Raw genomic sequence first — 27,017 nt, 5'->3', positions numbered from 1 at the left:
TATAGCTATTTTTCAGAAGCGACCTGGCCACAAATTATAGCTCAACGAAGTGGTTTATCTTGTGGACATTTATAGCAGCCAAATACTCTTTTAAATATAAATATGATGCTAGGATCATTTCGATTTTTAAGAAATCGCATTGACAAGACTTCTATCAACATCACAATACACGTTTGTGAATTGCATACATTTATATTTCTTACCCAAAAACCTATATTATGGATCATATTGGTCGCAAAAGCCTACGTGTTAAACTGACAGAGAAAGATGTTTGAGGGCAAATAAAAGGCACGCTGTCATGTCAATGTATCATTTTACTTTGCCCCTTCAATTGTAGTTAACATTAAAATACGAATTAATCCCAGCCCGATTTGAATATCAACATAATTGTAACTTGGTTTCATTACCGGTGATGATGGGTGTGGTGGGTTGGCAGCTGCTCTCCCTGTGGATGTGTCCACCAAGCTCACACGCCGCAGTGAAATGGCAGAGGCCATCAAGGCCATCGCTCGTGAAGATTGTTTCTCCCGGGAGGTAGTTCCCCCCATTGAACTGGCAGCAGTCTGGGGGCACACAAAGACCAACATTTCTTAGATGTAATATTTGTCACTGTGAGGCTCCCAAACGTGAAAACTGTCTCAAGCACCGTTGTGAGGGAAAAGAAGCCTTTTGAGATGCCAGATGAGGGAACATGCCCATGATTACCGTGGAGATGGAGTGATGGGATCAGTTTGTGTGCAGGAGCTACATGGGTTGCTGCATTTAGAGGGATGGTTACAGGGGATGCATTCATCAAGCAGTGGAAAGATGCTGGTTGATGATAATCAAATGAATAATGTGTGCAACTGTTTTCAGCTTACCATATGGTACACATTCCATATTTCCCATCACACAGGTGCTGCAAAACATGGCAATATCATTGGGTAATTGTTAGCATATAGAAATGTATAAACAGTTTATGTTCATGATATTTCGGTTGATTAGCAGAGTAATATATGTATATATCAGGCCACGTGTTCTGAACAAGTTAAACTGTATACATAATAGACAAATAGATATTTAAATAATTAAAGCTATGCGTCGTTAATGTAGCAAAAATCACCAATACAAATATTCCGAGTAACATTTTTACACGTTTAATTTCGGAACAATATTACACGATTTCAAAAGTTGTTGGATAATAATTATTGGTGGGATGGGATATTATTGTTATATTTAATTATTATTTTGCACATGCATTGTGTATGCAACCGAACCTCACCAGGTCTCGCAAGTGTCCCTGTTAACCACGGTGCCATTCGCGGGGACAATCTGACTGCCCATCTCGCAGCTGCATTTATCCATGGAAACACACGTCATCATGTGCTCATCCAGATAAGGAGTCTTTGCTGGGCATTTGGGATAGCAACCTACGAATATATGCAGCAGGTGAGCAAAATGTCTTAAGAACAGAGGAACGGATATTCAAATATGCAGTGACGAGCGTGTTCTTTTCTACGTCGACATAGCGACTCCTGTTATCAGTGGACTAAGAATTGTATTCAATTGCATAATGATGGAATAAAAAAAACAGCGTCTCATACATAGGCTACATAAATTTTCTCACCATTGAACTAATGACACTTATTGAAAGACGGTAAGACAGTTTTCTGCAATTTGAAAGTATAGCCAATGGCCAGATAAAATAGCAATGGAAAAGAACAACTTTGACACTTTACCTTCAAGATGTGGGAAATTGCCCAAGTCGATGCCCGCTGGGTTGCCACAGGTTTTTGTGTTTACGATGCCACATGGTCTGTAGTGCCAGGTGCATGAGTCGGGGCTGTTGTAGTAGTCGCAAAAGACAGCTAGAGGAGAATAAAACAAGTATTCTCGTTATGTTATTACATCCGATGCACGAGTTGATTAATACGTATGTAGTGACATCAGGGATGTCACTGTAGGGTGCCGGCGCGAGAGGGCCGTGGCGCGTGATGTCATCACGTACACCCCATAGGCGGGTGTAGTACCAGCCCTAGCGGGGCTTGGTGTGCACTGCGATAGCGCGGGCACCACGCACAGCGTGTAGTGCGGGCTCCCAACAGGGGAGTGGGAGAGTGTCAGCCCAGGGGCAGGGTTGCCCTGGGCCATGGCACTCTGGTTGACCCCGTAGACACGTGATCTGGAGTATCCACAGAGAGGCCCCCAGGTGGGGGGGGGCTAGGGGGCGATCACGTATCCGGGGAGAGCTCTCGAGAGGGATCGGGAGAGAGCTGGAACGCTCGAGATGGCGGGCGGGGCCAAGGGCGGAGCGGCCCCGACCCAGGGGGATATAAGGTGGGTCCCTGAGAGGGACCAGGGTCGCTGCATTCTACAAGCTGGAAGCTCCACGTCCTATAAGCTGGAAGCTCTACAGGCATCAACACGTGGTCGGGACCCGAGTGAGGGTCAGACCCTTCGTAGCTGTAACTCCTCCGAATAGGGTAGTTAGCTGGGTGGCCACCACCCTAGGCTTTATCTGGTGACGGGACAGTTACCCCTTTGTGTTACGTGTTGATGTTACAAATAAATGTGTTGCCTCTAAAGAACAACGTCTGTGACTCAGTTGGACTCACTACACTTGTAAATTGTTGCACTGCAATCATATAAATGTAAGGCATTTTTAAACCTACAAATACTCAAAGGAAGATGCAACCCAAAAGCAAACAGCTCTTGAAGCTACACACCAAAACTCTGTATTCGACATGAAGTCAAAGTTTCTAGTGACTTTACTATGATGTGATTACCATACTTGTTCATGCAATGTCTTCTGCAGTAGTGTCACTAGAATGACAGAGTGCTTGACTGTGAACTTTTCATATTTTCTTTTGTAACGAAATTTTACGTTTGTGTTGGGCAGCCTTAGGTTGCATCTTCCATATAAGAAGTATTTGTTGTTTTTCAGTTTTCATCTTCACTTAAACGTAATACATTTCAATTGCCTATTTAATTAACTACAAATTAACTTCAGGAATATTCACAATGATGCAATGTCCGCTCCGCATTATAATACGAACTAAGAATAGTATAATTGCAATCCTGCTGCTCGACCAAATTCGCTTGATCTTGGTCACCCGGTGAGTGGATGCAGAAGCAAAATAAGGTGCATGTGGCAGTGTGCGCAAGCGGACGCTTACGGCAAAGATCCGGGGTCCTCCACGCCACGCACTGGCCAGCCGAGGTGCACGCCTCTGCATAGGCGGCCACTGACGTGCAGAAGCACTCGCAGTCACCGCCAATGTTGCATGCGCAAGAGTCGCGCACGCACGCCTCGTAGAATGGGAGGTGGTCCACCTTCGAGCACAACGCCGCGGGTAAGTGTGGGCGCAATAATCCAAAAAAATTCAATACGGAAATAAAACCTTCTCCATGTGCTAAATGGCAATATATTGTATTTACTACATTGTTGTATGGATACATTTTTTTGAAGAAGTACGTTAATGAATATGCTCGTGAAACGTTAAGTGGATTTGGCCAGCACACTTTAGAAAATGAGATGATGATCGGTGGACGGCGCTAATGACAGAATTCCAGAAGAATAAATGCACACGATGTGACGGACCACCATGGAGATTGGGGGTTGAGATCAGTTCATGCACAGCAGATGGATTGTAGCATCACGGGGCCGTAAGGGGTGGCAATGGCATAGGGACGCCTTCATCTAGCAGTGGATAGACAATAACTTACTACGATCATGACAATGGTGACACTTTCAAACAGTACCTGGCTGTGGCAGGCCTCAAAGACGTCGGTTTTGAGGATGCTGCACTTGCGCTCCGACCACGCTTTGCGGTAAGGGTTCATCTCGCAGGGTGATGCTTCATCGGTCACGTCTGAGCATGTGTCGCTCGCCTTCCAACTGTTGCCAAAGTGCAGAGCACTGGCCGACAATGAGCGGTCGCGCATGGTGAAGTCATCTGACATGTCGAAGTTGTACTTGCCACACAGGCCACACAGCTGGTTCTGAAAGTCAAGTGGCAAGCAAATGGCAGATGAAAACAAGTTATTTCATTTGAATGTTCTTCTTTCAACGCCTTTAGCATTTATGTAGATTTTTTTAAATATAGGCATTGTAAAAAAAAATACGAATACTTTAGCCTCAATATTTGATTATTGATACTCTTTGGTTTTTTTGGTAAAGTCATGTAGGTATAAAATAAAATAAATTAAATTACGACGTTTCGGGCGCAGCACAAGCGTCCGTCATCAGGTGGCACAACCACAGCAAGAGCCCATATAGGCCGATATGGCCTCTTGTTGCAGCAGCCCCTTTTACCCACTTCAGCAATTGTTTCTTGCTGTGGTTGTGCCACCTGATGACGGACACTTGTGTTGTGCCCGAAACGTCGTGATTTAATTTTTTTTCTTTTCTACCTACGTGACTTTACCGAAAGAACCAAAGAGTATGGATCCCTGCAGTCACGAAAACTTCTAGATTTGATCATTGAAGTGTAAATAACTCAGTAAAATGGATTGAATAATAATTGTGTATTCGTCTTTCAAACTGAACAAAAAAGCTGCAACAATTGTTGAAATTAGAGGGAACTCCTAATGACATTTATTGTTTAATTGGGGAATTAAGGATATCAAAAGTAGGCTGCTTCAAGGACAAGTTAGTTTTTTAGTTTTAAGAAAACAAGTAGCCATTGAAGTCAAACGACCTGTGTTTGCAATTGGTTTGAAGTCATACGCTGAAGTAGATTCATAACAGAATAAGTGGTATCGATGTCTGGTTGGTGCATTTGAAAAAGTGTGCTCGGCCATGTGCACTGTTGACATGAGGGTGACGTCACCTCTTTGTCTGGAGGTGCAATGATGAACAGACTCGTCCGTCTGTCCCATATGAGCTTGATTCCATTCGATGCTTTGACAATCAGATAGAGGCCAACCGTATGAACTGTGAAGACTTCTTCGCTCCCTTTGCTTGCAGAGCCGGACACGTCATGGATTTCATATTTACCATCTGCCAGTTTTATCTCCTTGTTCTGGAACATAAATGGTGCAACTTGTGAATCACCTTACATACGTCAAATTAAACGGACATTAAGACATTCAAAACGCTTTCAATTGTAACGTATATATTCACACAGCGGTCAAAGTTTTTTTTTGTAACAATGGAAGTTCATTATATACTTTATATATATATAGACAGAGCTTACCTGCAGTAAGAATCGAATGGATTTGGAGCACGTGGACATAGAGCCACATGGTATATTCTCCGTGATGATCTGGAAAGTGCCAACTTTTGGATCAGAGACACAGAAGTCCTGAAAACAAACACATTCGAATGAGCCTTGTTTGCACCAACGTTTTTTTTTTACATATTGAAGTGATATATATGAGTAAGTGTACCAACATCATGTCACAAATTGTGCCACATAATTCACACGATATGACATTCATCATTTATATTTAGTCATGTATATTTGGAAGAATAGCAGCAATAGAACTGATCAAAAGTAGCCACTACTCAGAAGAATAACTGGTGGTTGATTAAGACATTTTCATCAGAATTGTCCCAGTACCTGCGCCACAACGTATTCACAGTTGCCGTCAAACTGGAAGCGCTGCCCATCAAAGGTTGTGTAGTGGCCATCTCCGTACATCTTGCAGGTAGAATCACACTGAAGTTCTGTGCAGTTCCATGAGCCACTATAACACTTGCTGTGAGACAAGAGCGGACACACTTTTAAAATATACAAATAACATATACATTTTTCTTGGTTCTTTCAGTAAAGTCACGTAGAAGGGAAACACTAAAATAATACAAATATAAAATAATACAATTATCACGACGGTTCGACTGCAACACAAGCAATCATCATCAGGTGTGAAAACCACAGCAAGAAAATTTTAAACAAAAAATTTAAACATTGCTCCTTCCCTTCCAGAAAATCATGAGCGCCGCACCCTAACCACACAAGCATTGACTCAGACATTATTATTATTCAAGTTTAACCCCAAATGTAAACCCCACCTGTGTGTTTCCCCACCTGGCAATTAGTCTTTGAAGATGCCACTCCAAATAGGTGTGCTGTGATTTTGATAATTATATTTAAGAATAAATGTATTAAAGAAATAATCATTGCATGAAGAAATATTAAATTATCACTGGGGTGGAGCGGTGCTATAGTGGTTATTACGCCGCACAATGAACCCCGTGACGCCAGTTTCATTCCTGGCCATGGATAACAAAGGTGGCAAGTGATATCAGAACTGGTCTTGCCCTCTCTCTGACATCACTAAATTACATAATGAGCATGGTGAACTATGGTAAAGAAAAATGGTGTTGGGATATATTCATTCATTGGTGGATTGAGAATGGCTGTTGTATTGATGATGAGAATGTATAGCAAGTTAATTTGTCCTTAAAAAAAAAGTTTCAAATATAACGAATGCGCAAAACTAATGCCGGTGTATGCAAGCACCATTTGTTGCAGTCCACTTTGATGGTGTCTCCTGGAGTGTAGCTCAGTCCGTTGTGCTGGCAAGGACATTCCTCCTTTTTGACGCAGTCTCCATTCCCATTGTTGATCAGGCCCTCTGGGCAAATGCAACCAGGCTGGCACTGCCTGCCCAGCTGCAGGTAAATCAACACAACGCATTCATTGATTTACACTACGATGGAAATATTTGAAATATATTAACCAATAACCCTCAATCAGGACAATCTAACAAATATGGACACGTTTACCTGACTTGGTGGCATTGCAGTAACCGTATTACATTTTGCCAAAAACATTTTAATCGCTTTTGGTTACATCATTGATTGCCGAATTAATTTTGACAATGTTCTTGAAAAAAAAAATTTGACTGTCTAGTTCATAACTTTTCTATTTTTCACTTATTTTTTTTATTAGAAATGGATACGTGTTTGTATAGCAATTATTGTTGGCATGACAGGCCAAAACGGTTGTTGGCATGACAGGCGATTGTTCGTGCTTTCGAGCATAAGCTGATGGCAATCCATACCCACTCAGGACCCACACCCAGCACTTACACACAGCGGTGTCTGTATCGCACAGCTGCTTTCACAGGCCTTTCCGTACGTGCTGGTGATGCAATCGACGTACACCATTGGAGAAGTGCATTCTTCAAAGAGAACAAACACAAACAGCGCTCGCCACATTCGTCATCAGAGGCCACCATGGAAATTAAACACAAATAGTGGGCTAACGTGTTCGGCGTCAGATTTCGGAAGCTAAGCAGGGTTGACCCTGTGAAGTGCTTGAATGAGCAACCGCCGTGAATAACAGGTGAAAATGCTACCGGGGGGGGGGGGCGGGGGTCTACATGATAAGCAGCAGAGGTCAGTGCAGCGACATCGATGGCTCTACTGCTCTTATATGCTTCCATGCCCCCTGCCTTCACCGATGCGCACTCTCCAGCATAGCAATGGTCAAACAAATGCCAGCGACCCTCATCTAGCAGTGGATTGACAAAGGACTGTCCATGTTCAATATTTTAGGCAATGGGTACACTTCAGAGTTTGTACCTCACTGACAATACAACCTACTTTTTTTTTTAGCAAATAGACATACATATGTTTTTTTATAAACGTGTAGATCATATTAACCACACCTATTCAAACGTTTACAATAAAACTCCTGCATTAAAGATAATAATCACGTGTAATATATATGTAAAAGATAAACTTTGACAGCAAACATGACAATGTTCACGGTTCAAATATTTTCACAACACCTTTTAAATATCATGGGCCATGCATCTTAATTAAGATAGTAAACATCGGTTGAATCACAGTCTTCTACAATTAGTGTGTACCAAATAACCAATTCATACGAGTGATCATTCTTCATAAAGCAACATCAATTGGTAAGTTAATTCACGTGGGTAGACTTTCTCAAGTGTATATATTAACGGTCGGTGTAGAAGGTCAATACGACTTGTTCAGGCTTTTCTCTTCCTGATGCTGCAGCCTGCTATGCCAAATGCGGCCGACACGCCAGAGGTCGCAACCGGGTACCCGATACCCGTACCCTACCCGATACCCGGCTACCCGTACCCGGCCGGGTACAGGTACCCGTTTGCGACCCTGGTGCGGCCGGGTACGGGTACGGGTAGGCCGTGAGTCACTGGTGAGTAACCGTTTGTCACTCATTTCCCAACGTCTTGTCTCTTCTCACAATTCAAGTTCCTAGAATCAACCCACCCGCGCCTGCAACATGGCTTCATCCCAGAGGTCGCAATCAGGTACCCGATACCCGTACCCTACCCGTACCCGGCCGGGTATGGGTAGGGTACGGGTACGGCCGGGTACGGGTACGGGTACCCGTTTGCGACCCTGGTGCGGCCGGGTATGGGTAGGGGTAAGGAATCAAAACCCGTTTGCGACCTCTGCGACACGCCAATTGCAGCTATGGATTTTGCGATCGGACAGCGCCAGACGAACACGGTGCCACCAGAACGAGGCAGGGCACGAGAAAAAAGATAGGGCGCCGCGACCTAAAATTGTTTTCTTTAGCCAGAACATTGTAAAGGCATGTCGTGCTCGGTGAGGAAGTCGGCATCAATCACGGATCCATTGTGTACCTTCTTTCTTGCTCTCGGAGCAGAGGAGTTGTCCTTCACGGCAGTAGCTGTTAATGAAGGAAAAAAAGGCATCAATGAATGTTCTAAGCAATAGTGTTTGAAGTGAATTAACAATTTATATTGTAATATATCAGACACATGGATATCACAGGAAGCAATGCACTTTTTTTAAAGAGTGCACTTTTGCTACGCATGTGAGCATGAATATATAATTATATCCCGAGGCGGTGTCTGTGCGAAACTCCATTAAAATTATAGATCATGGCAACTACACCCCAAAAAGGTATTACCTATAATTAGGGAAATGAGACTTGTAAAAATATACAAGCCCAAGCATAGTTAGGCAGCTGAAAGTACGTAAAAAAAGATGCAGCATAAATGTTAAGATTTTTTTTCTCAAAGTCATCACTGCTCCATGCTGTAAGTGGTCGGAATGTACCACTTCAATTTGACATTTGAAGTCATGAATCATTCTTGACCGTCCCTACACCTATTCTTTCGCTACAGGTAACCGTGGTGTTGTTTTATTGTTTTATACAACTTACTTTACTTCGAACATTCTTCTTGAATGTCATTGATGAAACTCAATTTAAGTGACGCTGCCTTACTATGAAATAGGCAGGCAATGAATGTATTTATGTTCAACTTATTTCGCACTGTGTGGCTTCAGTGTTGAGGTTCCTCCAAAAAGATAATAATGCTATTGTTTGGATTAACTTTTATATAGCTTTACAATTCATACATGACATTTAAAATTAAGCACAGAAATAATTAATGTAAAAGTAGCCATAGAGTGTTTTGCATCGGGCGTAGATGGTGGTAAAACAGTTAAGAGAAGGAATGCCAACTTGGGTACAAAGAGTGTTCCCAAATACCCCAACAGCCCTGGGCCCCCATCAAACTTAATTTTCTCCATTACCATGGGATGTCTGCGATGGTCACTTTCTCGCCAGGCTTGAGGGTATCGCCATTCACGTAGCAGGGGCAGCTTGCGGCAGGGACGCACATCCCCTCGTCGTTAGCAAACAGGCCTTCAGCGCACTGACAGCCCTCAGCCACCAAGCCGCTCTCCTGGCACGCCAGGTCCACGCTGCTCAACGAGCGGCACGTCTGGTTGCATGCGTTGGCGTTGTAGCTGTACACTTCGCCATTTGGACACTCCACCAGCTGAGAGTCTGTTTAAAATATAAGGTGGACGGTGCAAGCGGAAAGACACAGACACTCGGTTTAGCCTCGTGGGATAATGTTGGGGCGTGTGGGTTTTTTTTGGTGAGCAATTGTTACGACTTAACAATTTTCCATAAAAACACACGTGCACAATCACATGCGTGAAAAATTCAATGGGCTTTACATTAATGCTGCAAGGCCATTTATGTTAAAACAAAAGAATGGATACTAAATTACAACATGGGCTTGTCACATTTTGGGAACAAGAAAGTGCACTTGTCAAATATAGAGCACTGTTCAACATTCCCACACCAATGGACAATTAAGAATAGCCCCAAAGGGTGACAGCGGTCAGCAAACGATGGACCACAAAGACCACCAGCTTCTACCCACTTCGGTCATTGACTGGCAACATTTCAGACGGCCACCAGGAGTCTCCGCAAGCTGCCCACTGTCTCAACCAACATCGACGACGTGAGCACACACACGTGGCTGATCAACTCCCCACCTTATCAAAGAAAATGTTCAACACTATTTATTTCTATTTAAGGCGCTCTTCCACCTCCAACCCAGTTTATATATAAGCTCCTAGCTTGGTAGTGTCTCATTCTTCACCTGAAGACGGCTGCTTGCGTTGTAGCCGAAACGTCGTGAGAATTATTTCATTTTATTATGTTTTATTTTTATTATTTTATTACTTCCCTTCTACGTGACTTTACCGAAAGAACCAAGAAGACTATTTATTTCATAATATAGGTTTTTGGGTCAGATCGCGTTATTGATAAATGTGTCGTAACCCTCCACCAACCGACACGGCCAAACAGTAAAAAATGTGTCACGTTTTCAAAGGACAAAATAATTCACTTCTTTAGCCCACCGGTGTGCTAAAGAGAGGATCAACAGCATTTTAAATTTGAGTAGTACGACGTTTCGCTGATAATTACAATCAGCTTCATCGGCCAAGAAATGTGAAGCTCTCCTGTTGCTTCCGTTCTTAAATAGAGCAGCCTCAGGGTGACGTCATCATTTAATTCAATTCAATCTGGTGCAGTGATTCGAGGCAGATTAAGAACCTGCACTTTTTGTATTATATCACCGATGCTGGGCACAGCTGCAAAGGCTCAAAATAACAAATGGTAAGCAACAGACACCACTGCTAAAAGGTGTAAAAGGTGTAATAGATGTACAGTAATAGATAGGTGTAATAGCTAATTACTGTAATCGGTAGTCAATATTTTATTATTATTTTGGTGTGGGTTCTTTTACCGGTGGCCTTCCTCCAGTTTTCAAAAATGAGGCCTTTGGATGCACAGGCGAGAGCATAGGAGAGGAAGGTTTCTGTGATGCAGTCTTGTCCTGAAGGACAGCTGCATGCGTCTTGCTTGCACCTCTGAACAACGAGCACATTAAAATAGAGTTAATTAATAAATGGATAAATAAAGCTGTCATTTATTGGTACAAATATTTTATGGTCTCGTAAAGCAAAGTGCGTCATATTTGGCAGTGATTTTAAGCACACAATTGTAGCCTCGTTGAACTTATTGATTATTATAATTGTGACAGTTTTGGAAACGCCTCTGAAGTATATATTTTTTAAAGGAAGCTCTGTATGGGTGAGGAAACAATACTCCCCCCGTTTTCAAAGCCACCTCATGTGACAATACGTACACCTTTGAAATACGTAGCTTAATATGTTTATAAAATTCCAGTGCAAGCACATTTTCAATAAATGTTCTGAAATTATGGGAGCAGTGGTGAAGCGGTTCGAGCACTGCACACAATATAGCCGGTGACCTGAGTTTGATTCCGGACCAAAGCTAACGATGGTGATGAGTGATATCTAAACCAGTCCTGGGCATCTCCCCCAGCCCATGCAAATGATTATGCTGAAATAATGAAACAATTGACAGACAATATATGAAAATTGACTATTAAAATAGGGGCAGAGTGATATTTTAACCCTCATGAAGCGTGTTTTAAACATCTTACTATATTGTAAGATACGGGTCACCCTAACTTTACTTTGCATGTACATTTCAAAGATGTATGACTTACGTTCACATATCGAAAACGTACATCTACTGAAGCAATGTAGTCACCCCCCCCCGCCCCAAAAAAAACCCATTACATATAAGTGTGTGCATTGGGGTTACACTTACCGAGTAGTAGCTGTAAGGGTCGACCAGGTAATGGCAGTCCTTGAAGAATGCCGTGGAATTTCGCAGGATGGCGCATCTCAATTCAGCCTGTTTTGCTATTTGAACAATTTAAAAGAGCAAAGGAGTTAATAGGGGAGCTTTTATGGTTCTTATTTTATTGTTACCAGTGACTTTGAGAATTCATTCAGCCATAATAATTGTGAAATAATTAATTGTTGGTAAAAAAGCAAAACGTACCCAAGCATGAGACACTAAAGTGCTAAATGCAAAACACAGCACTACAATAAAATATAGATGAGTAATAATATTTGAGATCGTTCAACTATAAGCGTTACTGTACTCCCATGCTGCATACAGACAATGAATGTGTTTTGTGGTATCATTCGAGGCAACATACATACCGACTGCCGTGTTCAGCTGGCATGGGTCTCTGATCACGTTGCCAACATCATCACAGTCTGGGTTCACTTTCCATGAGTTTGCAAATGCAGCGGCAGTGCCTTCCACAAGCCCTTGGCTGGACATGAAGTCATCCGAAGCGATGCCATTGAAATTTCCACACAGCCCTGTTGGCGTACACATTGGAAAAATGACAAGGTTTGTTTTGTTGCTCATGTTAGTCATTTACTTGAAGATAATAAATAAGTTTGTCATGTTACATCTAATTAAGCAAATCAAAGTAACGATCAGACATTTGATTCACGCTTGGTGGTTGAAAATAAATCATTTATCTTACTTAAAGCCAGAAAATCTTTATATTGGCCGAACTGTGAAGCAGTGGTTAGTGCACTGCAATATGAAACCGGCAACCCGAGTTGGATTTCCAGCCATGACTGAGAGCAGTGGTGAATAATATCTGGACTTTCCTTTCACCAATTTGCAATGACCAGTATGGTCAAACAACCCCCATGAATTACATGGCAAGAGAGAACTTAATCCAGCAATGGATTTACAAAGGACCTAACACTATTATCTGTATATATCACGCAGTGATTTGTTTCTAAAAAAAAAGAACCAGCAATTGATTATTTTTTGAAATCAATGACAAATTATAATTTTTTATAAATGTTACGTGTTGAATGGTTATGGAAGGAAAAACACTCTGGAATGTTATATACATTTAACTCTTGAATTGGGATTGACCTTTTCCATGCTAGTAGAGTTATACCCGAACATTACCCATACCGACATGGGGTGATCTCAAGCAATGTTTTAAACCATGTGATAACTCAAGAGACCAGGATATAAGTCTAATCTGCAAGAGTGACCTGGGTCTCCAAAATGACAAAAGCATAACGAAAAAAATAATGTTAAGCAATGAAGAAAATATAAATCGGGGCTAAAAACAACTGTCACATGATAAAAATGTTTTTTATATATATTCGAATGATCCACTCTACCTTCATCCTCCAGTCATAGTACATAGTATTCAATCAACATACATTTACAACGAATTAACGCATTCATTTGAAATGTGAGAAATGTTAAAATGTACCTGTTTCCCTGAACATCACGTTGTCGATGAGCCCAATGTAGACCTGCATGGTGGGGGAATTCTGTACCAGCATCATCATCCCGTATGACGTATCAACCTGAATGAACATTGAAGATTTCCGAAATACCTTGACCGAATCTGCGGAGGACGATAAACACAGCACGATTGTTCATCCTGTATTCTGACACGGGGAGCTCCGGTGGCTTATACTTCAATACAAAAGCTTGATTAGTTTAAGAATGCAAGTAGTGTGTACAGAGTAGTAAACAAAGACAAACACAATGTTAGAGGAACACAATGGGATTGTTGTACTACAGACGTATTGGAGACACGTAAAGATAAAATGTATAGTAAGATGAATTAGAGGTTAATGTAAGTAGACTTGGGGTGGACCAATCGGTGAAAGGGAAGATAGCAGCTGGATGAGACTGGCGATGGAATTGCAGCCAACAGAGAGCACACAGCCAAGAGGTGGTCCCTCGTGGAGATGGAGCAATGATATAACTTGTGCAGAAGTGAAATAGATTGTAGTATCGCTAGATCAGCAGGGATGGTGACAGCTTGCAGGCCTTCATCTAACAGTGGGCGATGGCTGATGATGAGGTTGATTACTGCATTTAGAGTAGTATTAAATCACCTGATATGTACGGCAGAGAAACACCCATTTGTGACGAAATTATTTTTCCGTTGCTTTTGAATTCAAGAGATCTCTGTACGAACAGAAATAAAACAAACATTGCATTGTATTAAGTGGATATATATTATAACAGCAAATTGTATGATCTATCTTATATATTTAAAAGTCAAAAACTGCGTGTGGGGTTGTGTGTGGGTTTGTGGCGGGGTTTGTGTGGGTTTGTGGCGGGGTTTGTGGCGGTCTTTGTGTGTGGGGTTGTGTGTGGTCACGCGCTTGGCTCTCCAACGGTGGGGTTCACGGCAAAGAAATATAGCCAGGTAACACGCAAGCGCTATTCCTGTTTCCCATCTGTCAACTTTACGTTACTTTAATTAGCGATTTTGTGCAGTTTGCGTTTAGTTATGTATTAAATGGCACGCGCTCGACCGTACCAAGTCACAGGCGTTCGGTGAAGGGGACGGCATTTACCAAGACCTATATCCTCGTGTCCGTGTAAGTCCATCTGCGTGTCAGCGACGGTCGCTTTGTGTGTGTGCGCGAGTCGATGCGTCTGTGTGTGCGCCGATGTTTGTGTGTGTGTGTGTGTCGATGTGTATCTGTAAGTCCATGTGTGTGTGCGAGTCAATGTGTGTGTCAGTCAATGTGTCTGTCAGTCGATGTGTGAGTCCATGTGTGTGAGTGTCTTAGTCGATATGTGTCTATGTAAGTCCATATGTGTGTTTAGGTCGATGTGTGTTGTTGTCTATGTATGTGTGTGTGAGTCGCTGTATGTGTGTACGTCGATATGTGTGTGTAACCCCATGTGTGTGTAGCTAAAGTTGATGTCTGTGTGTATGTGAGTCCATATGTGTGTGTGTAAGTCGCTGTGTTTGTGTCTGTGGGTCAATGTCTGTAAGTGTGTGTAAGTCGATTTGTGTGTCTGTCTTTTTGACCCGGGCAACGCCGGGTACTTCCCGCTAGTATATTTATAACAGTCGATATGTTTCTTATCGGTAAGACTGTTAATTACATACCATTGGTGTTTTCAAATGGATACTGTCCAAGCAAGTCCGATCAACCAGTCCAGTTGGGCATGATTTAAGTAGAACCTCCACGGACCAATCATCCCCCTGGAAATTGAACAGAATTATGCAAACGTGTCAAAATTCACTCCACATATCGTTTTCACACGTGGAGATGACACAATACAACAAGTTGACAACACTTGAGTACTACTGGTACATACTAGACAGATACATTCTAATAGACAAAAAAAACTTTTGACTAGCTTTTTTGCCCGTCCAATGACGGGTGTATATTGCATCAAATCTGAAATATTCAAACGAAAAATTGTCCAGCTCATGATTGTGAATGAGGGAGGGGGGGTTGCCCCATGTGGAGTGGCGTTACCTGCTAATGGTTATTGGGAGAAGGGGTGCAGCATGCGGAGTGACGTCACCCGCTCGTGGTTATTGTGGAGGGGTGCGGTACGTGGAATGACGTCACCCGCTCATGATTATTAATGAGGGGAGGGGTGCGGCATGTGGAGTACGCGACCTGGTGCGTAAATTTCCACGCGGGCATGAATATTAATAAAGGAGAGGGCTCTTTTGCAGTGATGTCACGTACGGATGTAGCACTGTGCTGCGTAGATTAATTTTTTGCCGTCACTTTCTGGAAAGAAACGTCATATTTGAAGCGACTTTGCGTAATAAATTATTTGATTTACCTCGACCTTCCTCTGCGTTAGTGTAAAATTCCACTCACTCATGAATATTAATGAGGGGGAGTGACATCACGTGCGTGGGTGGGCCTCATGTGGAGTGACGTCACGCACGGGACGGACAGACATTTCTGGGTGATTATAGTAGGTAATTGTGCCGTGACATGCCACGAGACAAGGAATACATTGGCAACAATTGAAGAAATGTGCCAATGGATCAGTGACCCAAAAAAGTTGTGCCCAATGTCTTTTAATCTCATTTTAAAAGGACTCAACCAAATGCACCAGTCCCAAATAATGACAAAACATAATTATTTTGCCTCATTCGCTATTGAGGGCAAGCGATATTAGTGACTATTATTCCTTGTATGTTGATCTTCTTTGACACCGCACGTAGCCAACCGTGCTTAATGCTGGCATTGTGCTCGAGGAGACGATGTGATCGGATTTGTCTCCCCGACGTTGATGGGTGTTGTACACCGCAACACATATGACTTTCATTTAAAGCCGAGTCAATCTGCGGGAGGCCCAGGACAGGTTCCGACACCGACGTTATCAGTGACTGGAAATCGAACCTAGGCCACTGGGTTTTTAGCAGAGCATTCTAACTACTACTACTAATAACCAGAGGTGTGGACTCGAGTCATGTGACTTGGACTCGAGTCAGACTCGAGTCATGAATTTGATGACTTGCGACTCGACTTGGACTTGCATAACAATGACTTTGTCCCACCTATGAGATGTGGACTCGAGTCATGTGACTTGGACTCGAGTCAGACTCGAGTCATGAATTTGATGACTTGCGACTCGACTTGGACTTGCATAACAATGACTTTGTCCCACCTCTGCTAATAACTCCAACTAGTAACCCGCACAGTTTTCACTCACCGTCAAAGAGAACAAGGAACCACAAGACATGTGGGAAGGCAAGCGAGTGGTGGGCCGGCACCAATAATTATTGCTCAAGCTCTGCAGTTGCTCTGTATGTTAACATGTTTTCATCCAAGTAATGTTCATACACGCGCAGGGAAACTAGAGCACCCAGAGACAACCCACGCGTGAGAGGGGGGCACCGCTATCCCATGCAAGATGACACAGATGGAGTCACTTAGAAGGGAAATAATAAAATGATAATAATAAATAAAACATAATAAAATTATCACTAAGAATTTAATTACGTGATAATTGTATTATGTTGTATTTTTATTATTTTATTATTTCCCTTCTACGTGACTTTACCGAAAAAAAACAAGAATATGAATCCTTGCAGTCACGAAAGCTTTAAATCGAAAGATGGAGGGAGATTAGTGCGAACACGCTGGACCGCATTCTCCTTGCAAGCCAGAGAATCTGGGGACTTCGACGCCCATGCGAAGGGAGCTTCACAGCATTTGAACCTTATGGCGGTACCCCGGGGTAGTCTGTTGATCGTCGGCGATGCGGCGATCGACTCATCTCGACGAGCTGTACACGATGCACCACCACGGTGCGTAAGAGCGTTCCGGGTATCAGCGCAATCGTCCTCGCTGCGTTTCGACATAGTGGAGTGTGGCACTGATTTCGCATTGATTGGTACCCCCAGTCGCGGAGTTAAGTACACCCCTGGAAAAAATTGTGTCCCAGAAATAAAATATTGAATTGCCTCGGCCAGTTTGTATTATTTGGTTACCCCGGGGTATCGCCATGAGGATCAATTGTGCAACCCCCACACACGGCGCTGGATTGCGGGGCGCGTACAGCCACGACTCTTCCTTCTGCCCCAATGCTCAGAGTGCAACGTACGCTTGTTTCTAATAAATTGTTAATCTTGCCGAACGCGCTGGTGAGCGTGTCGACCGAGTGCTCCCCGGTGACATTTTGCCAACCACGTCCCCTCGCTTGAACCATTCCTGGCTGAGCGATCGTAAAGGGCCTCGGGTGAAGCGTTCAAACAAAGGTCACAAATGATGGAGCATCAGTCACGGGGGGGGGGGGGGGGGACACCGAGAAACGCTGACGAAGTGCACGCACGTTGCCATTGGGCGTACTCACCACCGCCAGGTAGTAGCTGCAGACTCCGTGGAAAGTGTAAGACCTGGAGTCGAACGTGTTGAAGTGGGCGCCACTCTCTAGGGAGCAGGCCTTCGGGCAGAGGCGCGTCGTGCAGGTCCATGACCCTGCTTCGCACGTGCTGTTAATGCACAGGGCAAAGGATGTCGAGTGGCACTTGCAAACGGTTGTATTCGTTTACTGTGAGATGCCTCACCCCTCTTCACCCCCCCCCCCCCCCAAAGATCGAATTTGTTCCCCAATACGTTGCCTGAATGTGTTGTTCATTTGTATGAATATGTATGTTGAACTTCTTTCACACCGTACGTAGCCACTCGTGCTAATAGGAGGTAAATGTTACGAAAGTACTGTACAGTGTTTTCAACTCTCATGTCAAACAATGAGAGGGATTGGGAAGAGAGTTTAGCAATATTTCTAAAGTGCTATCGGGTTACGATGACATTTAGATATCAGTGTCAGAGGTCCATGGTCCCTTCCGGTTAGGTTAGAATGTTTGCTTTCTTGACTGATGTTCTATGATAAGGGAGGCACTCATGCGCTCCGACTTACACTGACTCACGGAGAAGCAAATTAACTTCATTAAATTGTGCATTTTAATACAAAAACATTACACGCACAATTAGGGTCGACCTGAAGACAATATGATAATACACAGTGAATCTATTTCTTAGTTGTACTCTGAAAGAAGTAAATGTGTCTCATTGACAGTGTATGTGTAAGACACGTGGTGGACAACTGGCATCTCCCGAGCCGCGTGCGGTGGCTCTATCGAAAGAGCACAACGTATAACATATATAACAGCAGCAAAGAATAATGAATGTCTTCCGTGTTGTGCCAAAAACTGTCAATCTATACACTTAAAACTGTCAATATATACACTTAGCTCTTTGTAGAACTCATGTGGTACTTTTTGCCTCTTGGTCTGTTACCGGTTGGCCACCCGTGATGTAAGAGATGACGCTTAATTCTGTGTATGCTTGTGCACGTGTCTTCAAACGACCACGTTCTATCATGGCATAATTTTTCGTGAAGTCGACAAATATGTCGTCTGTGAGTTAGAAGTCGAAACTAAATCATGACATTATAACGAGCACACAATGCCTACCAGGAATTGCAGTCTATGGTGATCTTATCCGACACATCGTATGTAATCCCATTGTAGTTGCATCTACAGTCTTCTGGCGCGATACACGTTTCTTCGTTGATAGCAGACAGCACAGTTCCTGTAAAGTAAGTGCAAGTGATACACTGTTGAGAATGCAGCTGACACAATCGCGCATTGGCACATCTATAAAGGGTGGTCATCTGTTGGAGAGCATGGTCACACAATAAATGACCTCTTCATTCCATCATCACAAATCTTACCAATCGGTTACCAATCAAATATTGTTAAAGCTTGAACATTTCTCAATATATCAGAACTAGCCCAGAGTTATACATTACATTGGCTCTTGAGGTACTGTGTTTTTTTTATTGTTTAAATAAACTTAAGATAAAATCTGTGAGTATAAATGAATATTTTACATGATTGCCTGCTCAACACCACTACCACTACAATCTAAAGAATTCACATTAACCACAAATAGAAAAAAAAGAAATACTGTCAGGACTCCAACAAAGGCAGCAAAGGAACAACCCAGCATACCCAGTTCTCTCATATTTCACCACGTCAATGACGATATCAAATTTGACAAGTCCATGGCAGTATATGTATGCTTCATTGCACATTTTGAATCCCTTGACTAAAATGTAACAACAACAAACGAATAAAAACAGGTGTCGTTTTTGGGACTCACCCGATGGGCAGACACAGCCGGCAGCACAAGCTTCCTGACACTTGGATGGGTCCATGTTGGCACAAGTCGGAGGGCAGGTGGAGCCACACTCCTGATACTCGAGATTGCCTGGGCAATCTTGGGGTGCTAATTGGACACACAAAAAACGATGTTACCACATTTATACATGCTATGAACGGGGCAGAGCCTGTGGTTAGCCCTCGCAAGCGAAGGAAGGATTCTTAACGCCGCTCGGCCCGTTTCGGGACAGATTCTTAGCTCAAGGCCTGGATGTGATCATCCACAGCAGGTCTATTATAACTCAAGTTTTATGTTTGGCTTTTCTGAAACCCACATTGCAGAAGAGTTCTGGATCAGCAATCCAACTCCGATGTTGCCTTTGAGGTACAAAAAAACTGGGACATACAAAAGGAGGGAAGAATATCTCACATTCCCGAAAGAGGGGAGAACTACATGTAGAGGCATTTTCTTGAGTGGAGTTATACGCAGCTGACAAAAAACCATGACGTTTAATGTTCCAGAAAGACGTAGAGATGTTCCGGGACAGCTCCCTCAAAGAGAGGCTGATCCTGGGAAAGCCAGGACAGGTGAAAAACTCTCGTGGAACAGTGGAACCAATGCCTTGAGCTCAATCCCTAAACATGTGACGCTGCATTTAGAAATCCTCCATCGCTTTTGAGACTGGAAACAGCTCCAGACTGCTCGTTGGAGACACATCAGGTACTTTATTCCATGCCCCGTACTGTTTATATTTACACTTACGCACCATTTACATGGCAGTAGCAAGGCCACATCAGTAGCTAAAACCATTGCTGACTTTCCGCCAGTGATATGACTTTTAACCTGCCCTGAGAGTAAATTATTTTGGCTGGAAATGTAACTCGTGTTCTCGCCATTGTAAGACATGCATGCACTACCGACTTAAATCCTAACCCTCTATAGCACAGTACGTATAAATACACGTACAGTGTGTGCATTTATGTGTATTCAGGATGTTCTGATTCTAATCAATGTAATACCCACAATCCATCACACTGGAAATAGTACTGTAATACGTGTTGTACCCAATAAGGTGGATTAAGCTTGACTTTGATCAAATCCAATGTGATGACAGCAATATAAGCTTGTCAGGTTATATGTAATTGCCATTCTGCCATTCCTGTCACGGTGAGTTGTCAAGATTTAAGGGATTACAATGCTGGCTCGATGGCAAATGTACATACAATATACAATCGGTTATGTGTATGAAAAAACATGCATTGTGCAACATTACATTAAACTTTAAATATGAATTAAGTGCAACTAGATGATTACACACACACTGGCACTACCACTGAACTTCACTCATCACAACCGCAAGCAAACAACGATTGCATCATTGATAAACTTTACATTTGTCTATTTGAGCAAAGTGCGAATTGCATAATGGTACATACGGCACAGTTGGCTTGAGCGCCAATTCAGCAGTGGCTTGTACTGAAGGCTGCACTCCCTGGAGTAAGCTGACAAAGCAGCGCATCCGCAAGTGGTGGCACTTCCACACTGGCATTTCTCTATGGCACACATGGCAGCATAGCCCCCCTGGTCCAGGCCACACGAACCTATCCCATTCAGAGTTTCCTTGCAAAATGTTTGGATTTTCTGTAGGGGTTTTGTTTGGGGTGGAGGAATCAATGGTGAGAGTCAGGGGGTGGGAGGGGGAGGCACATTTTATTGTTAATATGCACATTTCATTTATCTTGGGTTATATTTACTGTATTAATAACGAAGTCCTGCGATTATAATTGTATATCAGCGTAGCAATAAAGACAAAAATAATTATAGCAATTGCATTGATGCAAAATTAAGTCAAAGCTTAGCAATGTCCTCATTTAGATATGTTATAAGTACAGTACATCAACATCAAACAACATAAACAAGCAATATGATTGTTTTATATAATCAATACAAGTTAAACAATTTATGCACTTATTTTTTCTTATTTTGGAATAGAAAGCTTTCACACTTCTACCCAAAAAAAGATGTATGCTGTTCCTAGCCAAAGGTTTGCACTACAAAATATACGTTTTGTGGAAAGCCATCAAGCTTAGAAAAAACTCCTCTGTTTACACATTTAAAATGTTTCCTGTTGTTGGGGTTGTGGAGAAAAAGTGCAAAGATCCTGCAATTGGTAGATACGAATGTTTACCTCATCCTTGCAGGACGATGTAACCACTGCAGTGCATTTCCCAGAACTCTTGGGCTGGATTAAATACTGCTTGATGTCTGGAAGTGCTGTATGAAGAAACACATTGTGGTAACATATCAACATTGTTAATGTCTCTCCTTTCCCCCATCTTTCATCTCACCTTCTTTTATATGGTTCAGTTGTCGTCGGGACTATTGCTCGCGAATTGTTCGACCGGATTTGAGTTAGTCTTGCATCCTAATATAACGTGCCCACGTTTTGTTACAATATAGAAGAAACACTTTGTTAATGCCTTATAAGCAATGCAGGTGCTAATTGTGATATTTTTATGATGGTGTCTTGCATTGAGATATTTTCTTTTAAACCTAATGTCATAAGGCAGATCGATATAAAATATAGTTGTCATTTACAATGTGCAATGATGCATTGCTCATTTGGTATTTAGTACTAAACAGGGCGTCATAGCACTCTGTAGGAACATGTTTCTTGGCCAGTTATGCAATGCTAATAAGCATATGAATAAGCACAATTCGGTAATTATTTAATGTATTGTAAACTCGTTATATTTCTTCAATAATCTTTACAAATCGGGCAGTTAACAACGGGCGGATTAATTACCCCACGTCAATTCCTATCACGTGTGTTGAATCTAAGCCAATCTAAACCCATAAAAATGGCTGAAATTTGTACTAATCATGTATTGTATACCCATCATTTACAATTGTTATCATGGCTGACAATGGGTCAAATTATTATTGTTACAAACATTATTTGTATATATGTAGAGAGAGCATCAAAATAAAACTGAATATTAATATTCTGCCCAAAATAGAGAGTCATGTGCTTTACAGTGACAAACACAAAGGAAAGTACTATATATATTAAAGTTAAAGTGCAATTGAGAACACTTCACAAAGAATAGTACTTCATAGGCAGAGAAGGAAAGGAGCATCTTGAGTCTGGGCTTGAACAATGGCAGAAAATCAGCAGAACATATCGCCAGTGCGACGAAATGCCAGACATTCGGAGGCAGCAGCAGAGAAGGAGCGACCTCCAGTTAAGCAGAGGTAGACTGAAGGTTTCGATTTAAAGCTTTCATGACTGCACGGAATCATCTTCTTGGTTCTTTCGGTAAAGTCACGTAGAATGGAAATAATAAAATAATAAAATATAACATAATAAATAATATTATATTATTATATAATATTATTTATATAATATTATATTATTATATAATATTATTTATATAATATTATATCATATAATATTATTTTATATTATATTATTTTATTATATTGTTATATTATTTTATTATATAATATTATTTGATTATGTTTTATTTTATTATTTTATTATTTCCATTCTACGTGACTTTACCGAAAGAACCAAGAAGATAGACTGAAGGTGTTCACAGAAGGCCTCAAATGCTGGAGTTGAGCACACATGTGAGGGGAGTAGATTACAGGGGAGAGGCAGGCAAGGGTGAGGACAATCTTATAATGCGAAGTTGACTCAGGATTTAAATAAGAGGGCAATCTTAGAGCATGTAGTAAAATCGGGATTTGGTTGGGAGCCAGTGGATTGATCTGAGGATTGGACTGATGTAGTCTCATTGATCAGTGAAAGCTGTCTTACTATATGAAGTTGTCACACTCGAAGAGCCATCGAAGTTGCCACACAAGCCGCACAGCTGTTGACGGAATTCGTCCCCAGCCACCACCTACAAGAAGATACCACAGACAACACCGGATTCTTTTAGCATTTCATCACACAGGGACTATAGCATTTAGAGCACAGGGACGATCATGGATGTACAAAGTTGTACTGCAAACCAGAATGCAACATGCAAGAAGACGTTCTGAAAATTGTGGGTTTACCGTGAAGGCGTCATCATTCAAGTAAGCGGATATCTCGAGTTGCCTGAAAGCCAGTTTCACGCCACTGCCATAGGTTTGTATGAGAATCTTGTTGTTGCTGAAGGGTAGCGTCAATCTGGGGAAAAAATGCATTTGTGTCAATAAAACATGGACAGACCAAAAGCGCTGAGTTACCATTTCATTTTACTAACAAAATTTTGCTGTAATGTTCAACATTTCAACAATTATAAAGTGTGTTTCACAAAAGGGGCTGTGAACTCTACGTCGAGATACGTGAACAAATGTTAACGTCTATGAGTCATTCAATTCTTGTGTTGAGAAATATGTTCAGGTATTAAATGCCAATGTTGAGGTCTGCTAATCACGAGAGGCCTACAGAAGAGTTCATGTAGATTTGATACTCCTCCCGTGAAGAGGCGTAGACTGCAGTGTTTTACTATGTTTAATATATATTTAATAAAATTACTGGACGAGCCTAGACAAAAGTATAACATTTAGGAAAGTATTTAACATTTATTCTGTTTTCTCCAATGAGTTACAAAAAGTGGTTTGTGACTTCTAAATTTATCCATTAAATTTTGGTACTTAACATTTACAAACAATGGCTATTTCTTTGTACTTACATGCGATTATTAAACGAGACCTTCCCATTGGCAAATTGTGCAACATCAGTGTCAATTTTGAATAGAATTTCGGAGAACTGTTCGTTGGCCCCATGGCTTATCTTGATGTTGAACTCTTCATATGAACTTCTGCAGTCCTGAAAGAACATGTAGCTGCAGTTGGAGCTGAATTTTAAAAATGCTCCATCAAACGTCTTGAAGAATCCCCCTCCCCAAGTGGTGCAGATGGCTTGCTGTGATCCTTAGAAAAGAAGACAGAACACCGATTACAAATTTTGCCGAACACACACGCTTAATTTTTTAGCTCGCCAATGTGTTTTCGGCTGTACCGCGTATTGTACGGCACGATGTCCAACGTTTTTGCTCGAAACGTCGGACATCAGACAAAACAAAGCACGATACAACCCAAAAACACATCGATACGCGCTACAACAGCGAGCACCTACGCAGTAGACTTATCGTTTAACTAAGCCCCATTTCATATTATACCGTACAGCAGTGAGAACCAACATTATAGACGTATCGCTTAACTAAACATTGCATACTATACCGGACAACGCTGATAACTTATGCAGTAGACTCAACGCTTAACTAAAACCCATTGCATACTATACCATGCAATGATTATAACCTACGAGTAGACTTATCATGTGACTAAACCTCATTGCATACTATACGTACAACGGTGATAACCAATGCAATAGTCGTATCGTTTAACTGAACCACACTGCGTACTCCAGATAGAGAGATATTTTTCAACTGGGTGTCGTAAAGATGTTAATCACATGGTTGGTAGCATGTGGAACCATCTTAAAATAAGAACTATTATTTAAAAAAATTTCAAAAAGAAAGTCATATAATATGAAAAGTCGTTGGCAAGAATTGTTTCAATAGAAGACAGCTATGGCTCGGGTGTTGCTTGAAAGGTTTGTCTTTTCTAATAGACAATAGTGGTATAAAGTAAGCATTGCACGAATACTGCATCGCATTACATTGTTTTACACTTCAAGAGGAAGATTTCGATTTTGTATAGACCGAAATCACAGACATGAAAACGGACATTAAAACCAAAACTGACAATATCTTATCAAACCGAACTAAGTGCAGGTAGCTACACATTTATTGCCTGCATATATGTCGATAAATGACTCGCAACCATTCGGTTCAAAAAGTAAATGTCTCAATGTCAATGCAAAAAGTACAATAACATGTCACTTACGTGCAACGCTCAGCATGCACAACGATAGCTGCAAAATCAGTCTGAGTCCCATTGTAAAATAAAGGAATTGGCACCGACTGTTTGACTTGCTACCACAGCCTGCGTCTTTATATACCAAGACCTGTTCAACCCTAACATTAAGGTGCGTCTCTTTGCTGTACCGAATGCAGAAAATTCAGTCGCCTTAGGCTATGGCTGACTCAGTTCTAACTTGACTATCCCATCACTCAAGTAAACTCCATGTCGTCATGTACCACAAATTCTTACAGTAATATTTTTATATATTTTACTCCCTCAACATATTTCATAGTGCGTTTGTATCTTATGCTATGGTAACACTATATAGGAGTGTAACATGTTGTACGTAAAAGTATAATGAATTCGTAAGACATTTTCCAATGTGAAAAAATCTGTATCACTGACCTGACTTTAAATGTGTATAATATTATTTATTATCAGTGCGTATATGATCCACAATAAAAAATCCGATTTTAAACCTATAATTGTAATAAAGTATCTAACACATCGTTCAATAAAACATAAAAAAAAATGAAACTATGCAAGTTAAAGTGTATCAGGGTTTGTTTCATTAAAATAGCTACACATTAAACCTGTAACTAATATTTGATTTACTACATTTTAACGATGCCTATATTAAAATGCTTAATGAAATGTTTCGAGCCACACAAGTTAATTGCCTCGCCAAATAGAACCATGCACACTTAACTACAGTTATTCCACAGCAAACTGCCAATGAATCAATGGCCAAAAACATAAATATTCCTACGTAACCCGAGGGAGAAAAAAAAACTGGGTGATTTTTTTAAAGCCAGGAGTCACACTCCCTTACAATGGCCATTACGTGCGCAAATGGCACAGACTTCAAAATCACGAAAGCATAGCCGACGGCATGTACGCCAATTAAGGCACGGACCCACCAAATTGCTTGAGTCAGTCGCGTGCTTATTTGCTTTAGTTGCCGCCATACTCATACATTTGAAATATAGTCACTTATTTTTTGAAAAAAGGGTAATTGTATATTTAATTTCGCAAAAATACCTGAGGAGTGACAGGTACACACACACGCAGCTTGACAACATTGTTTAGAAGCAGCCGAGGCTCTATATTATAGTGTTTTTGGTAACAAGCTGCTTGTGCCATTGGATGCTCAAGATGACCACTATTATTTCACCTAAGTCATTCCAATAAGTCCACACCACCACCTTCCTACAATGTAAAATGTGTTCGTTGCTGTTTCAAAGTCATCGTGAGAATATATACAGCGGTCCGGTTACCCTTCCACAAAAAATATGTTTAACTTATAAAGTCTGCAGAATTTTGTCAATACAATGCCCGATGAATGTCTTCCCGTGCTGTCTCAGTCAATTATGGATTGTTGACCATACCTTACCAATTTGATTAGAGTACGTTGGTGAATTTGGGAAGGCCCATTACCGGCTAAGATATTACTCACTACTGATCTTGACTGTGGCCAGGAATTGAACTTAAGTCAGGTCACTTGTTCAGTATGCTA

At 41.6% G+C, this 27,017-nt stretch overlaps 3 protein-coding genes and 1 long non-coding RNA gene across 4 annotated transcripts in view; 1 reads left to right on the top strand and 3 right to left on the bottom strand.

Moving 5' to 3' along the window:
* Positions 1-1,257: 1,257 nt before the first annotated feature.
* Positions 1,258-18,047, bottom strand: LOC144720455 (mucin-2-like). Its single transcript, XM_078597256.1, has 19 exons — positions 18,031-18,047; positions 17,763-17,901; positions 15,043-15,138; positions 14,030-14,102; positions 13,393-13,530; positions 12,299-12,463; positions 11,898-11,992; positions 11,005-11,128; positions 9,491-9,746; positions 8,572-8,618; positions 7,019-7,110; positions 6,447-6,598; positions 5,544-5,682; positions 5,178-5,285; positions 4,812-5,003; positions 3,742-3,981; positions 3,156-3,312; positions 1,719-1,847; positions 1,258-1,409 (listed from the first exon to the last, which is right to left on the bottom strand). The coding sequence occupies exons 1-19, from the start codon at positions 18,045-18,047 to the stop codon at positions 1,258-1,260; spliced, it is 2,511 nt and encodes an 836-aa protein (XP_078453382.1).
* Positions 14,279-27,017, top strand: part of LOC144720274 (mucin-5B-like) — a 94,187-nt gene continuing 81,448 nt past the window's right edge. The window contains exon 1 of the mRNA XM_078596893.1: positions 14,279-14,521. The gene's annotated coding sequence lies outside the window, so the exon portion shown is untranslated. The remainder of the gene's footprint in view (positions 14,522-27,017) is intronic.
* Positions 18,886-21,212, bottom strand: LOC144720279 (uncharacterized). The gene is made up of 3 exons (XR_013585739.1): positions 21,013-21,212; positions 19,577-19,702; positions 18,886-19,003 (listed from the first exon to the last, which is right to left on the bottom strand). It is a non-coding gene; the product is annotated as an uncharacterized LOC144720279 (long non-coding RNA).
* LOC144720454 (mucin-6-like) lies at positions 21,690-25,499 on the bottom strand. The gene is made up of 5 exons (XM_078597255.1): positions 25,484-25,499; positions 24,265-24,505; positions 23,642-23,756; positions 23,400-23,484; positions 21,690-21,850 (listed from the first exon to the last, which is right to left on the bottom strand). The coding sequence occupies exons 1-5, from the start codon at positions 25,497-25,499 to the stop codon at positions 21,690-21,692; spliced, it is 618 nt and encodes a 205-aa protein (XP_078453381.1).

This window comes from Lampetra planeri, chromosome 8 (assembly GCF_965212315.1).
Source record: "Lampetra planeri chromosome 8, kcLamPlan1.2.h2, whole genome shotgun sequence".
Lineage (NCBI taxonomy): Eukaryota > Metazoa > Chordata > Hyperoartia > Petromyzontiformes > Petromyzontidae > Lampetra > Lampetra planeri.
Note: the sequence above shows the minus strand (reverse complement) of the source record. Positions and strands in the feature narration are given on the sequence as shown.